This window comes from Diadema antillarum, unplaced genomic scaffold (genome assembly GCF_040938485.1).
Source record: "Diadema antillarum isolate AM-2024a unplaced genomic scaffold, OU_Dant_1.0 scf00000121, whole genome shotgun sequence".
NCBI classification, from domain to species: Eukaryota; Metazoa; Echinodermata; class Echinoidea; order Diadematoida; family Diadematidae; genus Diadema; species Diadema antillarum.
In genome coordinates this window covers 16,987-35,000 of record NW_027271010.1, presented here as the reverse complement: position 1 = coordinate 35,000, position 18,014 = coordinate 16,987, and the positions used below count along the sequence as shown (strand labels likewise).

Genomic DNA, 18,014 nt, shown 5'->3' with positions numbered 1-18,014 from the left:
CTGATACATGTATACTCAGATGATGACTCGCATAAATTTAACTTTGTACTTCACTCACACGCATACCATCTAGAAACATGATACAAAACCATAACACCGTACAAGTATTTAATACAGATGATGTATACATATATACCATACCAGCTTTATTATGTTATTCTTTCACAATCATGTTACATACAATATATCAAACATTATTGATATTCATATACTTTCATGGAAGATTGTTCGACAGAACACAAAGGACAATCATCCCTAGACCTTCCACCTTTTACCCTTCACACGAGCCTGTTTAGACAAACCAATCTGACTATATTTTATCTTCTTCAAGCCCCATTTCAAAAGCACATAAGGAAACATTAACCACCTGTTTAGGCGAACCAATCGGACCACATTTCATTTTCTTCCAAGTCCTTTGTTAAAAGCACATGATAAAAAGAAAGTTGAACATCTATTTTCGCAAAACCTCTCGGACCATATTTCATTTTCATCTAAACCTCATTTCAAAAGCGCATAAGAAAACTGACTGGCCTGCCCCCCCCCCCCCTTCCCCTGCAGAGCTATTAACTCACTATTAATGCTTATTAGGCAATGTGCATTCAAATTACACACACACACCTCAACAAACATGAAGCATTTGAAAGCATTCAAACACGATATAACACCATGCACATACACCTACATCATTATCTCAAATCTACCCACTGGCAATGTTTCAATGAACAATCTATCTGACATGTGTATCTAGAGGTAAAACATAGGTGATTCTGATTAAACTGCAAAAAGTGGCATATTGATTAATCTGTGTGGTGCACTATCTGATTCTCTGTCATGCATTTCTCAATTCTGTGGTAAGGTCATCACCAAGCAATCAGAATGACAACATGATAGAAATAACCAATGCATCCTTAAACTTGCAAAGCAATGCAACCAAAACATGTGTTTCCTTTCTAATTATCAACTGATGATACTGCCTAGCAACACTATCTACAACAGATGCTTTCATCTGGGAGGAGATTATTTGCCATTAAATGCTGTCACTCACTGAGGTTACCAGGATGCATCTTGCTCACCACTGTAGTTGTGTGCAACAGTTCCAACAGCTGCAACTAGTAGACAACATCATAAAAACCCTTACGACTGCTGCTGTGGCTTTTGTGACAAGTCTCGTACACTAACTGCCATTACTTTCTTTTGTTGTCTCATGTGCTACAACCACATCGGTAGTTGCTACAAGTGGCATGCAACAACGTCGCAAGTCTGCATTATCTGCAGATACACCCCCCGTCCACACCCTCCAGCCCCCCCCCCCCCCCCCCCCCTCCCCCTCGCTAAGAACAAATTGCACTCTTTTTGGGCACATACAATAAATTCCTAGCTCAGGCAACACATCACATAATATTGTTACCGCCCACAATGCAAAAGAATATAGTGTCTATCTATCTCTTATTTGCTCAACGCATTTTCCCAAACAATTCCACATGCATATTCTCGTCTGCATAAAGTTACAAGCTAATAATATATATCATTTCTACATAAAACATCAAACATATATCAATATCTTCTGCAATGCAACAAGAGGGACACTTTTGAGTACTGGCTTGCAATAATTCACATGATACATACTTCATAATAGGAATTGCTTAATGTCCAGATATCTATCTACATAGTTGACAAACGTGACTCTAACGATCAAACTTTATGTTTGTACAAAAGCACAGATAAACATAGATGAAAAAGAATTGACTGATCATTCGTGCACACTTGGCAAAGTCGAAATGAAAGATGGACGCCTGCAGAGATGGAAAATAACTTTTACGAAAGAGTAGAACATGCACTGAAGATAAGAGTAATAGATCCTCTCAAATTTTGTCATTCGTATTTACAACCCATTCATATTGCTGTCACAGAATGGTTTCTTCTTTGTGTGAGATAAGGGCACCCACTTTCCCAGCAGGCAAATACCACAAGAAAGAAAGAAATATCCAAAGACGCGCATGACTCTTGCTACCCTACTAGACGTCGCAAGCTCAAAGTTCTAAGAAGTGGGGAACAAAAAAGGAACAAGAAATAAATCTTTAAGCATCATCATGGGACTCTCACACATGCAGGAAACTGGAAGATGGCTGTGCCTGTATATATCCTGATTTCAACTTCTTCTCGATACAAAAGAATACTAATTTGACAAATTAATACAATTACAGTTGTATAAAGTCTGCATTTGTATGGATTTGTGTCGCTGTACAGAAGAGGAGACATTTGCTTACTGGTGTGTGTGACATGTTCTTAAACCATGATTGCGTTTAATTACAATTGAGTGCAAATTTCATTCCCCCCCCCCCCCCCCCGAGCTAGAAGGGGAATGGCTTGCCCCTGAAAACTACTTGAATCAGAAATCTGCTTCTGTTTAAACTGTTCTCATGCAAAATTTGTGATTCTCTATATAGCACAGAAAACAACCAGCTAAAAACATTTCAGCAAGTTTCTAGATGGGTGAGAAGAGAGATTTCACTAAAGTGTTTGTGTAAATGGTAAATGTCACAAGTTATTTGTGCACTGGAATGACATGTCTACACAACTATTCACGTGCCTGACAGTCAATGGAATTACACACATGCTAAAATTCCCTCTGCACAACCGCGGGAATTCTTGCCATTTATTGGCTGTTATCAAACCAAAACATAAATCATGTTGTTTGAAGCCAAGTATTGTTTACCACATCATACACATGTTTCACTTAATTCATAATCACCTTTTTGGTGTACATCAACGAATTTGTTGGCTTGAATAGACATGATGGTGTGTTTTGTTTTGTTTTTCCTTGTTTTTTGGCATATATATACATTTGTATCTCTGCACGTGGCACTACCAAGCATGCAATAATTCCAATATTTGTTTCCGGGCATATAACACGTACTTCATCCTTATAACCTGCATATATCAGATAAATATCTAATGATACAGCGGATTGGGGAAAATCCTGTCCAAGTATCCCATGAGTTGAACAAAAAGGTCCACATATCTGCTGCAAAGGAAGTGATGTGATCACAGAAATGAGTCATCCGCACGAATGAGCTGGAATGCGTCGTTGAAAGCCTGCGTCCATCCCTCTTAATCGCTACCCGACTGAAATGAGTATTTACTGGCCTGTAGAGGGAGACAACAGGTTCATGATACAAACAAACAATATTATGTCACTGTTTAAAGCAGGTGCATGTATAAACCTCAACAGTCGCAATGATAATCAACTTGCCAACAAACTTTTGACTAGGTACTGTCTCATTAAAGAATGAATTCAAACAAGATATCACATTTATTCAAATTCATGACATTCTTCCATTGTGATGTTTTCACTGCAACCGATTGGCAAATTGCCCTACATTGACGTAAATAAGCACTGAATTGATCAGTGTTTTAGTAGTAGCCATGATAAAAGAAATCATGGGCATACATACTCGAGCAGGATTCAAACCTACAACCTCCTGATCTCCAGACAGGCATCATCTCCACTAAACAACCGAGCTTCCGCCCGACGGCAAGTGTTGGTTGTAATCCTTATAGCATGCAGCGGGTACTGTGTAATTTTTCAAATTCTAGTCAGTCTAGTGGAGATGACGCCTGTCCGGAGATCAGGAGGTCGTAGGTTCGAATCTTGCTCGAGTATGTATGCTCATGATTTCTTTTATCATGGCTACTACTAAATCACCGAGCAATTCAGTGCTTATTTACGTCGATGTAGGGCAATTTGTCAATCAGTTGTAGATATCACACATTTGTTTGTACCAAGATGGGGAATCACAGGACATCATAGTTGTCATTTGTCATCCCAGAGTTGTAATGATCAAGTCAAAACTTTTCTTGGGGCCACGTTTATAGTTGCTCATAATGACTACAAAAAAAGAGGGGTTTCTGCAGTATTCTTTACAATACGTAACTATCATGGTGAAATTGTGACTACATGACATTACAGTCATATGAAGGGAAGCATCATGCATGTTTGTTATTGTGACTGAAATAATCGTTATTGTGAAAAAAAATGTGAAACTTTAACAGTTACAGCCTTTCTTATATTTGGTCAGCTTTGAAGGAAACTTTCCATGTTTATTCATTTTCAGCTAAAATTCATCTCTAAGTGTCAACTTGACCCTAATGTGGTATTTCACTCTATCAAAACATCATTGCAGAGTACTGTAAGGATGGGTTCACTTTGTTAAAAACTATACCTTGACACCATTACATGTCTAGCCATTTACAAAGAAAGAGTACAGTCAACGTCACCTTAGTCTACCTTACACAAATTGAAAAACTGGCTGAGTTGAAGAATAATTCTACTATGGATTGATACAAACATGACTTAATGCTATATTGTAAGTAAAAATTCATGCAAGATAAAGAATTTGCTCAGGTCCCCTCAGATTGGAGCATTCCAGACGATTTTCATAATTTCACATCATGTGGTTCATAAATCAACAGCTCCATGTATAGACTTGTGGAATTTATTGTGGTCCTTGAGCAGAGAAACCAATAAACTGAAAATCTCAAACAAATTATACTAAACAGTGTTGATGACATCGGAGCCTCACATATTTCTGAAATGTAGCAGTGTAATTCCACTACAATACTGCCTGCTTAACAAGCTCACCTATGAAGAATCTATGAATGCCTTATTCTTTCTTTCTGCTTCCTTAAGCATTCTTATGGCGAGGCTGCCATGTCATCATCCTTGTTCATTGCAATTTCTCATAAATTTTGAAAACATTCTCATTCCTCATCCCAATCACTATAAATTCTGAAACACCGTACTCAGTTTAACTAATTTATAGTTGTTCAAATGTAAAAGTCTGAAAATCATCTGGAGGTCCCCTTTAAGTGAGGTTGACTGTATGTGAATCAATGATGTCCCTGCAGCATTTCCTAAGATCTTTACCTGAAGGATGCCCACGATGACACCGAAGAGGCCGATGGCGCTGCCGAAGATCTCGACAATGAGCACCTTAACGAAGAGGCTTGCATCCTGGGCGTCGGCCAGGGCCGCCCCACTGCCCACGATGCCGACGCAGACACCACAGGCCAGGTTGGTGAAGCCAACAGTCAGCCCCGCCCCAAAGATGGCATAGCCTGAGATGGGGAAAGGTATGGGCAGAAGGCTATTATACAGCGCTCAACATTAGCGGTGGCCAAGAGCCACCAAAAATTGATGTCAGGCCACTAAATTTTCTAAAAGCTTATCTTTTGGTGGCCCAATCAGGCAACTGAGATAAAAAAAACAACAACCCCAAAACCAAATGTATGTTTACTTTTATTTCAGGCAAACACAATTCTTTTTGGGCCATCAAAATGTCAAATTCAAAGATTTTAGAGGCACACACGGGCCACAAGAGAACATAACTTAGTGTCGAGCCCTGCTATAAATATATATACATTTTCCCCTTACTCACTGAATGAATATAAATTCATACATGTAGTTTCGAGAAACAATCATGCAGCCTTCCATGTAAAAATGTCTCAATTACTTTGCACCTTTTTTACAATGCGACACTTTTAAAAGCCTGTCAAGCTTGAAAAAACATGCCCTGTGGAACTCTTGAATTTTTTTAATCAAAAACTTTAGAACATTGAAAAAAAAAGGAAAACCAAAATTAACCCTCACTCAAATACCCATTACGTACTGAAATTCAAATCATTTCATCATTTGTCATTCTGTACTAACACAGTTTCTCATTTTAGGCATGTAATTAGCTCTCCGATGAAGCTACAACTCTCTGGGGCCCCACTTCATTAAAAAGTTGTGATGACAGCAACTCCTGCTGGAATGGCAATTGTCATGGTAACAAGGAGAACCCAGCTTCCTGATTGGCTGTTGCCATGAAAAGTTGCTACTCTAGCAAGAATTGCTATCCTTACATCTGTCATGAAATGGGACCCAGGATGATTAAAAAATGTCACACACCTGCTAGATAGTTACTCCTCATCAAATCTTCCGACACGCCCACCCCGTAGTCTTTCACCTGGCCCGAGAGAACGATGGCGATGATGATTCCGTAGATGGCCACGGCTTCGCAGAAGATAATACTGCACAGGGCGTGGAGTGACAGGGAAGGTCATGTATCATGTATCATGGATCATGTATAACTCTTGAGAACCAGTTGAAATCTTATACACGGTGCATGCACACTGGTGTTGAGCTCTCAAGCTACTAAGTACAATGTATATTATTACACTAAAATTATTTCAAGCTGGAATGTTAGATGTGGAAACGTAAGGTTCCAGTACACTGCATCAAATCCTCAAAAAGATAAAAATTACCTTTAAAAAACATTACACAGCATACCACATGTACAATATTGGATTATACATTGAAGATTTATTTGTGGTGACCCAAATAAAACCAAAAATGCATCACAATGGCTTGCATACTCCATGTTCCCTATAAATTATTTTTCTTTTTATCTTATTGAGCTACACGTATATCTGTGCAATATCAATGTGTTTACATATTGAATTTGCAAAGTGTATCAATAACATGACTACCATTCTTCTTTCTGAGATGTATGCATTTTAATAACAAAGGTTAAATATTCATTACGTAGGTTTATTGGTTGGACAAAGAGTAGCAGTACGCTTCACAGACTATTAAAGTACCGGTAGGCCTTATTGTTTGGAGTGACTGCAATGATATGTAACAAATTCAACACTCAATTCAAAACCCTTTACTAATACAGGACCAGAAAGGAAACGCATAAACAAAAACAAAACATTATCAACAGCCTTCGGTTACTTTGTCATGGTATGAATATATCATATGTGTTGGTGCCCGGCATACAGAAACCATGTACACAATGCACATCCTGGAATTGAATGAGCAATCACTGCACTTCTGGTCTTTCCTGTGAGTTTGTTTTTGGTCACTTCCTGTCTCGAGTTGAGAGATGGGTAATGTCCCTTTCAGACAGACAGTGATCACTGCCTACTCAGGATGAGCATCATACCACAAAACACCAGCATGGCACATCTATGTAGCATATATATGCACCATAAATGTATATATATAGTCTCTTATCAAACTGTATTGTATATGGGCACTTCAGGTGTCTTACATAAAAGAAACACTACATGTATATTGCATGTCAAGTACACTACAAACAAGGGAGGTTTTGTTTCTCTTACTCTGTAAATATACACAGATTCTTCTTGTTCTTTGGGATATATAATATGATAAATATTATTCGTACTATGTTCATCATCATTCCAGTGCTGAGAATATTCAAGATGATGACTCGAATATGGCAGTTTTTCACTCTTTGAATTTATGCATCTTTACATGTAATCAATATAAAGTGGATCACAAAAAAGTTCCTGAATTTACATGTACAATTGTATATTGTATATATCGATGCAAGCTAGCTATCACAATCTTAAATGGCAATATTGTTGTATTTACATATCAAGGTGAACTTTACAGCAAGAAAGCATTAAAGTGCAAGAGGGTTGTGACACAACCATGAAACACTATGAAAAATGCACACAAGATATCACTTACCTAATAAGATTCTTTGTTCTGATTCGTGGTGCTTTAACTCCGCCACCTATAATACTCGTCCCAGTTGTGAAAATTCCCCTGAAAGGAAGATACAGTCAAATCAATAATCAATTTTTATCACATATGATACAAAATCTGTGTTATAAAGCAAGCTTTAGACAACTTTTTTTTTTTTTTTTTTTTTTTGGGGGGGGGGGGGGGGGCTTGAAGTTGAAAGGCACTCAAATATCCCTAGCTTCATTCTAGTAAGGCTACTAATACTATAGCAGAAAATAGAGCTCTTTTTATATACTTCAACACACTTTGCAGCATCTCTACCTCATTCAGAGAAAACCATACACTGTAGCACACCAGTCTAAATCAATTCTACTCCAGTTTGATAAGAAAGAAAAAAAAATAAGGAAACACTATGGAATAGGAAGACTATCTAGCTTTTACAGCTAGCTAACATTCCACAGATAAGTGATCATCTTTTCCATTTATATCTTTTTAATGACTGCAATTTCTGTTTTAATCTGCTTCATGCCGAGTTCTTACCACATGATCCTTGTTCAGATTGTCACATCTTACACAGGAACACAAAAGTAATGATATTACTCATCCCAATCCCACATGGGGTTTACTGCAATAATGAATTCCCACCAATATGAATGGCAAATTAGCGCCACAGTCTTTGCTGTTGTTAGATGGATGACAAAAGAGACAAAACATCACAGCATCTCATGTTCAGGGGCAATATTTTCCTGAGGAAAAGGGGGGGGGGGTGGGAGAGAGATGGTGCTTCACTCACCAGGCTGCACCAACAACGGAGAGTGCAATTGAGAGACCAACCCCAATGTCTGCCCACATGTAGGGCTCGATAGCTAGCAGGAACCTGAAAGAATGAAATGAGAGACAGAGAGGCTGGTCACAGACTTCCATCCTTAAAATATGTCGGCGATTGATCGCACGATCAAAAAGGGAATTGTAGAAAAGCTTTGATAGGTTAAGAAAACCAGCAAAAGAGCATCCTTGTGCATGTAATGGCTCGAACACTGGCATGGAGTCCGGCATAGCACATTCACGACTTCTTCTTGATAACTTGCATTGGCTTGTTTTGAGGGCAAATAATTGATAACTCATTCATACTTCTGTCTAATTTGATTCAAATAGAATGTGGAGGACACAGCTGAAATCTGTAATGTATGTAGAAATTAGGATTAAGAGCTGCTAAAACACATTAATTTTATGCCCAATTACAATTTTTTTTGATGTGTTGTTAGACAGTATCGATCACTGACTGTATTCATAAACATACAGTACTTCATAGGGTCATATCCCAAAGATCATTCACAATCATGAATCCAAGAGCAATCTACACATTTGGAACAAATCTGGTGTCAATATTTCAAAACATAGTCTCATATCAATTCATCATCACAAAAGACATTTTTGGCCAAAGCGGGAATGCGATAAAAAAAATGGAAATACATGTACATATTAATATGAGCATAACAGTGCATACAAGGATACCTTCTCAAATTTTCATAAATTTTCATAAATTTTCTTAAATTCTAAGTGGTCATGATAAGTAGGTTATCATTTTACAGAAATAATTTTCAGAATCAATATGAAACAATAAAATGCAAAACATTCACTGCAGCTGGTCTGTGGCCTACTGGTTACCGTACAATTTCAGTGAAATAGCACACAAATTTCATAAAAGCTTACATTTAAGCAGAAAATATAGTGTGAGTACATTGTTCATATGCACGCAGGAAAAAGTTTCAGACCACTACAAATATGTATGTATAGTAAAAGCATCATACTGTATATCATCACGTACAATTAAAAGTGTCAACAGAATCTCTACTAACATCTGAATAACAACAGGCCAACACTCTGATTACATTGACACTATGATGTTATTACAATGTGTTTTAAACATCACACCTTCTTTTTTTCAATTTGTGAATGATCAATATACATGTAAGTTATAATATCCATGTGAAAATACTCACCATCCTATGTCAAATCTGTATATCTGTCCCGAGAGAAGGTACCAAAGCACTGCAACAGAACAAAGAAATGAGAAGTTTACAATTCTTAACAGGTGATGTACAAAAAAAAAGAAGAAAAAAGATCAATGCGTACAGTTCATAATAACAATCAAGGTTTCACAACAGCATCATCCCTAACCCTAAGCCATGCTGCACCTGGTCATGGAGCAATGCTACCGGTACTAATCATTGTGATACTCGTAGGTATTGGTTAATTACATGAAGTTCATCACAAATCAGTACAGTACATGTATTACAGAGAAATATCATGAAGAGAATCATGGTACTTTTAAAAGGTTGAATGTATGATTTAGACTTTACAATGTCAGACAGTTTCTCACCCCTAGATGTTATGGAGTATACATGTACTTGAAAAGTACCATAATATGAAACGTAGAGGTTAGAAGAATTCTACAATAGTATCATTACACATGTAACGTTGATGTGTATTTTTTTCTTTTTAAATCTCAGACTGAAGTTTTTAAGTTAGACAAAGAACATTCCCAGATCTTTGATAAAAAAAAACAATAAAAAAACTTGTGGCGATTGTGCTACAAAGTGGCACACTGTTGATCCAACAGCACAGGCCACAGACGTGACCCATAAAAATCTAATCACAGGGCTGCCAACTCAATCAGCATGACACTCCCACAATTCACCCATTTTGAGCATAGTGTACAGGCTAGATAGTGGTGTAACCTCGAGCTATGATTGGATTGGAAAATCGGATTGGCAAATTTGCTATCGGTATCGGATCGGAAATCGGCAAAATATGCAGAGCTGAAAGCTATAGAGACTAGTGCTATGCCTTGTTGATCCTCAGTCAAAATTCATGATGCTAAATTAAAATATGTACATTTTAGTAGAATGATATGAAGTAAAAAGTGCTCCTTGTGCAAGTCAAATATCGGCACCAGCACCAAGGTTCGACGGTGCGCAAAAGCATATAGTGTAGCAAGTGGTTGAGTTTTGAAAGGCGTTGTGGTCGAATTGATGGGCAGCCTGCGCTACTAACACGCGCAGTATTAGGCCTAGTATTAGTAATATTAATAGCTCCTCTTCCAACTAGGTTTGACGCAGTGTCATCCGAGCGAGCTGCCTCCTGTGTCCTAAATTGTTCTTGAAATGTGGGCGAGGCAATACTGTACAAAAGTGGGTATTTTCGCACGACTAATTTTTCGCGCTTGGCCGGGTATCAAGAGTTTCGCGTGTTTTGTAATTCCGCGGAATCAAGACACCAAGTACAGGAACATATGGCAAAGCAAAAATATTTGCGTGCTTTTATTTTTACGCTAGTTTCTGGCTGCACGAAAATTTCAACACCGCAAAAATGTCCACTTTAAAGTGATGAGCAAATCATTTTGTCGGTTAAACTGAGAAATATTTGAAATCAATAGGCCTAACGCTAGGCCTACTCGCTCTAGATCTAGACTAGAACCTAGAACAAATTAATTAGCCCCTAGAGTCTGCTAGTAACTAGTCTAGCTAGTGCTACCAGTAGTACTAACGTAAGATAGGCCTATTGTCCACCCTCTCACACTCTCACGTCTCATCTCATTCTCCGCCCAATCAATGACAATGCTTTTTGGTAGTTGCAGCTACTGTACAACTAACAGTTAGCAGCTCACACCATCACATGATCAAATGTTAGCCGGTTAGCTGTGTGTGGCTGACCGACCAAATTCAGCATCCATGACATACACTGTAAACTGCACCAAACTGTCTCACGAGTCACTCTTGAGTCTCTGTCTGCGCTCTTATGTGTATACAGCGACAAGTAATTTCAGGGTCATTATTGAAGAGACTGAAACCCAACTAACAGTACACTAACAGGCAACATACGCAAGTAACGAGTAGAGTCTAGCTAGAATTAGAAAGCAGAGTAAAATTCTTCTTACCTACTCCTGCCGCAATAGCACTCAAAACACCCACGAAAGTGTATATCTTGACACCCATCGTGCGTGTTCTATACCAGCAAACAGTGGGAAGGACTATCCAGTATTCACAGCTAGCCTTGTACACGCCAGCAAATTAGTAAATCATGTGCTGATCAGGGCCGGTTCTCACATACAATGCAGTTTTTCGATAGTTTCGCAGTGGGATCTACAGTATATGTCACCGTAGCAAGCTGGTTGTATAAATGTACATTGCATTGTACGTTCAGCGTAAAACATAAAGGCAAATGAGTTGACCTTTGGCGATTGAACTCTTCTGTAGATGCGCATGACTTCCGGTTCGCACCACCGAGGTTTCGCACACACCACCTGTATGAATGACAACCAAAGAGATTATAATCTCTTTGATGACAACATCTCTACCAGACAGAACAGAAATTTGTAATATTTTCTCTCATATGCATTTTTTTCCTTTTCTGTTTCCTCTGTTACAAAGCGCCTATCTTCATGATGTTGATGACGATGACGATGACGATGATAGTGATGATGATGATGATGATGATGATAATGATAATAATGATGATGATAATAATAATAATAGAAAATGATAATGATATTAAGGTGATGATGGTCATCAGAGAGTAATAGAAGTTAGTAACTTAGTTTAGTCTAGTTAGCGCTAGCTTTCTAATATTCGATGGTCACTGTCAAGCACAGACATTTCCATGATCAGATCACACACAAAATGATAACTTTTCCTGGAAATGTCATCAAAATCCGTTCAGGACTTTACAGGTTATTTTACAGACAGACAGGCAAACAAACTAACAGTGGCAAAAACTCAACCTCCATGGCGGAGATACTAAATTGGCTCATGGCATCAAATTAGACGTTCTATCCCCGGCCCAGTCATGAATTTGACTCCTATATCCCCACTTTAGGCGTTCTAGCGCGCACGCAGTCCCTGAAAACCCCGGATGGTCAACTTCGGCCTTCAATGTTGACATACTGATTGTGCAATCAGTGCCTTCCAGGATCCTCAGGACACGGTACTAGACTTGTCAATGAACACTATGCTAAGTACCAAGCACCGGTAACTAATAATTCTTGGTTTTCAATTTTGTGTATACCATTACCCTAAGTAAGTGCGATTGAAATACAAGGACATTAGCAATAGATTCAAACAAAACAGATTATAATTAGAAGTAGATGAATAACCTTTCACCTCCCTCTCTCTCTATCTGTCTGTCCATATATGGAATCAGCAATGCTAAAAACTGCGATATCAATCTGTAGATGTCACTGATAGCTTCCCAAAACCCTGTTTTTTCTCTTTTATTTTACTTTCATCTGAGCTTTGAAATATTCTGTGTTCAATACGCTTTTTCAACATGTGCAAATCAAGTATTGCTTTGTAGACATAATCTAGGAGTGAGGGTAAGAAAAAATGAAAACTTTTTATTCTATTCATTCATTCATTCATTCACTCATTCATTCAATTATTTATTGATTGATTGATTGATTTATTGATTGATTTATTTATCTATTTATCTATTTATTTATTCTCTCTCTTTTTTGAAGATACCAAGTAACAGAAATATTCTTGGGCTTCAGTCTCATGTCATGTCGTTGGGTAGACATTATGAAGCATTTGTACAGGACGGTGATCGGTAGGTTCAACAAATTATTGCCAAGATGCCCAGATGGGAATTTCATGAACCTCTGACAAAGACTTCAGCATATCTACAATAATAATAGTAGTAATAATAATAATAATAATAATAATAATAATAACAATGATAATAATAATAATAATAATAATAATAATAATAATAATGATAATGAAAACAATGATAATGATAACAATGATAATGAAAGTGGAAATAATGTAAATGTCATTGATCCACTTACTTTCAAAAGCCAGAAACGAACAGAAAGATCTGCAAAGTGGAGAGAAAAGCAGCTGCACGGGCACTAGTTTTGCAGAGAGACGGAGAACATCAGCAGTAATGACACATGGTTATGGCTGAAGAAAGGAGAACTGAAGAAGGAGACAGAAGGACTGATCATCACTGCCAAAGAGCAAGCACTGTCAACAAATGCTCTGAAAGCCAAGATACAGAAGAGAGATGTGGATGCCGCATGCAGGATAGATGCCGAGAAAGAGACGAGACAGTGCAACATATCGTATGTGGCTGTAGTAAATTGGCGCAAAAGGAGTACAAAAGACGACATGACAAACTGGCACAAGTCCTTCACTGGGAGCTTTGCAGAAAACATGAAATACCATGTGAGAGCAAATGGTATATGCACGAACCACAGAAAGTTTCTGAAAATGATCAAGTTAAAAGCCTGTGGGATTTCGATGTTCGAACTGACAATGTCATCCAGCACATGCAGGCGTCCGGATATCATCGTCGTAGAAAGGGCTCGACAGATGTGCTCAATCGTCGATGTCGCGGTACCGGGAGACAGCAGAGTAGCCGAGAAGGAGAAGGAAAAGATAGAGAAGTATTAAGACCTTGCCAGAGAGCTTCACCGCCTGTGGAATATGAGAACGAAGGTGATCCCTATTGTCGTTGGAGCACTCGGAACAACGCCAAAGCAGCTGCGACGGCACTTGGACGACGTTGGTGTGCCAGATCGAGTGCAAACGCTCCAAAAAGCAGCATTGCTGGGGACGGCACGAATCCTGAGAAAAGTACTGGAAGTCTAAGGTTCCAGGATGGAACTTGACGTGATATTAATCTCCAAGAGATATCTTGTGAAGATAGAGATAACAATAATAATGATAATGATGATGATAATAATGATAATAATAATAATAATAATAATAATGATAATGATGATGATAATAACAATAATAATGATAATGATAATAATGATAATAATCATCATTATCATCATCATATAAAACACACACACACACACTATTATACATATAATTTGTACATATATACATTAAGATATTTTTGATTACACAGAATGATAAATTTCACTAGCTAGAGTTTTTTTTTTCTTAGCATGCTTCATACACCCATTCTTGTTTAATCATAAGGTTAATCTTTTGGCTCAGCAAATATATTGTCATGATCAGAATTTAATACAGAGTATCACGTGTTAAATCTTACGTTTGACATACATTTACCTAGTCGAGATCCAAACAAAACTTGTACTTTCATATACAGTGTATGTCTATTCTATGTCTAATTCTCATTTGCCCTGCATGTTCATTTAAACATCTTGTCCCGGGTAATGTATTGATATATACATACATGTACATGTATACAGACAGATTGGCAGCCATTTTCATTTTGCTACATGTAGCAGAGACGTACATGTATGTATGTGCATGAGATAGAATGTGTGTGGATGAATGTTTAATAGGAGTTCCTGTTATGATTGCAAAATTTTCATGCCAACAAAACCAGATGACTATGAAATTAAGATATTTTGGCTGGCTGTAAAAAGAGCTGATGGCATACCAAGGTATAGGGCTCTGAATGGTCATGCTAGTTGTTACATGCAAGCACAATAGTAAGCATTAGCTGCAAAATTTGTGGCCACTGGCCATGTTTGACAAGTTGCTGGTCATATGCAGGGTCTTTAAAGGACAAGTTCACCTTCATAAACATAATGATTGAGAAAATGCAACAATATTAGTAGAACACATCAGTGAAAGTTTGAGGAAAATTGGACAATCGATGCAAAAGTTATGAATTTTTTAAATTTTTGTGTTGGAACAGCTGGATGACGAGACTACTACAGCTTGTGAGTCATATGCGTACAACAGTATAAGGAAAATGTAAAAGAAAATTCAACAAATTTTCACTTTTTCGTATAATAAAAGAGCACTTGACTTGCCTCTTTCTAAAGGCAGGGGTAATAATATTACCCATAACATTTGTCGGTAACGAGTCAGGGGAATGTGTACTTTTTTCAAAAGATGGAATTTTGTGAAATTCTCTTTATATTTTCCTTATATTGTTGTATGCATGTGACATCTAAGTTATTCATACACTGCAGTAGTCTTCTCATCCAGCAGTTACTGCACAAAAACTTCAAAAATTCATAACTTTTGAACGGATTGTCTGATTTTCCTCAAACTTTCAATGATGTGTTCTACTAATATTGCTGCATTCTCTCAATCCTTATGTTTATGAAGGTGAACTTGTCCTTTAACAGAGTATTTCTCTCAGGGAAAAGGGGGGGGGGGGGGGGTGAACTCCGAAGTTCATGGACCCTACCTGCCAAAATATCAAAAAACCTTCATAAAATCCATAAAAATTCCCAGATCACTATCAAAATTTAATCATCTGTTCCTTGTGTCATTCTCAACCTTTCCTGTAAGTTTCATTCAAATCTGTTCACAACTTTTTGAGTTATTTTACACACAAACAAACAAACAAACAAACAAACAAACCAACGCCAATGAATACAAAACCTCTTCCCTTGGTGGAGGTAAATATGTGAGGTAACCACTAGACAAAGAATAACAGGATTGGCATAGAGTTTTAATGACTGTAATATCAACATCAATAACATCAACACATACTTCTATGTACTTTCATATCTTTGATATAAAATTGAGCATTATAGCAATAAGAGATTACTTGATTAATTCACATTCTCCCTCATTGAACGAGGGTCGTACATGATTATTCCTGACACACTAAACACATGGACAATCCCAATAAAACTGAAGCTAGTCTATGTGCACCAGCTTTTCTATTTGTGATCCTAAGTCTTGATAAGCAGTCACCCTCGTAAGAGATATATCTCTGTCATTGTATATGTGATGATATCAAGTTACATTGTGTCATCTGGCCTAAAACAGCCAACAGTCAACGTGAAAGTGCAAACCAAAGGGTATACCTCAACAGATTGGCAGGGATTACAGAAGTAGACCATGATTATATCGAAATTGCGGGGAATATATGTCATCTCTCTCCCTATGTCTCTTATACTCCTCTTAAATGATTAGATAACCATACAACGGTGACACTTGAGAAAGTTTTCTACGTCACTGACACCTCAAAATTTCCAATCCTGTATCATCAGCCATATCTAACACGCAGAGAGATAGCTGCTACATGGTACATCTGCACTCGTTCTCTCTTTTACAAAAAGGGTATAGGTTATCTCAGTGACGGGGCAAAATATGAAACTAACTACATAAAATCTGATATATATCATAATAATTTCCACCATTATTGCAGCTGAATAATACGTCTCTGAAAGATTCAGCTCATGACAATGTTAAGATTTGAATAAACAAACATTATCACACATGCAAGGACCCACACAAGTTTGTGTTACACAAGATTGTGTGGGAAATGAAAACTTACATCATTCATCATGGGGCAAGTACAAGGAAATGATGGGAGTTTGCCGTAACAGGTCACATCTTTATAATTAACATTTACAATGACATCTACAGAACATGGGAGTATCTTTGACATACACATGGTTTACGCATGTTTCACAAGGGCGTACAGTGTACTAGTAATCCCAACAAGCATTTGTGCGTATACATGTACCGGTAGCTGCGTATGGAACCTCTTTTCACTATAATGATGTAAAAGGTCACAAAAAAGAGAGGTAGCATGAAGTATGTGGAGATTCTTCTCTCGTAACTTGGCACTTTGTAGCTCTAAAGGTGGATCAGTTTTAGGCATCACTGTCTGGATGTATTTACAACACACAAACATTGTCATAATCTCCAAATATGTGTATCATATAGGAAAACATTGAACTTTAAATTCCACAATATTAATATCGGACATTTGACACATACTGTTTATGCCATATATTTAGCGAGTTTAAATTTTCACGAATAGGAACTTCTCAACAATTTCGCAAGTGGTTAAATTCGCGATCGTGCAACCCTGTACCGAATGGAGAAATTTATACGCGTACGTTACATTCATAGCTTGATCAGAGTCAATATTTTCGCATGTCTTTAATTTCACAAATTGCACCTGACTCGAGAAATATGCGAAAATAAAAACCTTGCAAAATATTTGGTGTATACAGTAGTTAAGAAACTAATCCATTTCCTTTTGTGAAGGTGCATATGATATACAATACGTTTGCAATGACAATGAGATTTTAGATTCACTTCATCGTGGGATATTGGGGGCTGTATTTTAAAAATGATGAAAATACCAATGTTATCATGAAAGTGTAATAAAACATTTATATCATAATCTCTGTTTCACTGGAAAAGAGGACATTTAAAATCATCGCACTGATGTGATATGAAAATATATCTCATGATGATAATAACAAACCAAAATATAGAATAGGCATATCAGTGTTTTCATATTACTGTATAAATGGGAATTTAGAAATATCACAAGGTCTCATTATACAGATTCCATGATGTGGGATTCCTTTGACATTAGGTCTTTAATCAGACACTTAGATTGAAGTATGTTGATTACAGGACTATGACAGAGGATTAGAGGACTTTCACTCAGGCAATCTGTAATGCCTGTATGCCAGTACTAACGACAAATCACAAGTAAACCCTATCAC

The 18,014-nt window shown here is 37.5% G+C and overlaps 1 protein-coding gene across 1 annotated transcript; it reads right to left on the bottom strand.

The window, feature by feature from the left end:
- Window positions 1-3,111: 3,111 nt before the first annotated feature.
- LOC139720098 (V-type proton ATPase 21 kDa proteolipid subunit c''-like) lies at window positions 3,112-11,695 on the bottom strand. Its single transcript, XM_071631467.1, has 7 exons — window positions 11,478-11,695; window positions 9,541-9,589; window positions 8,331-8,414; window positions 7,541-7,618; window positions 5,951-6,072; window positions 4,907-5,118; window positions 3,112-3,147 (listed from the first exon to the last, which is right to left on the bottom strand). Exons 1-7 carry the CDS (start codon window positions 11,533-11,535, stop codon window positions 3,112-3,114), a joined length of 639 nt encoding a protein of 212 aa, XP_071487568.1. The 5' UTR covers window positions 11,536-11,695.
- Between the last annotated feature and the right edge of the window lie 6,319 nt (window positions 11,696-18,014).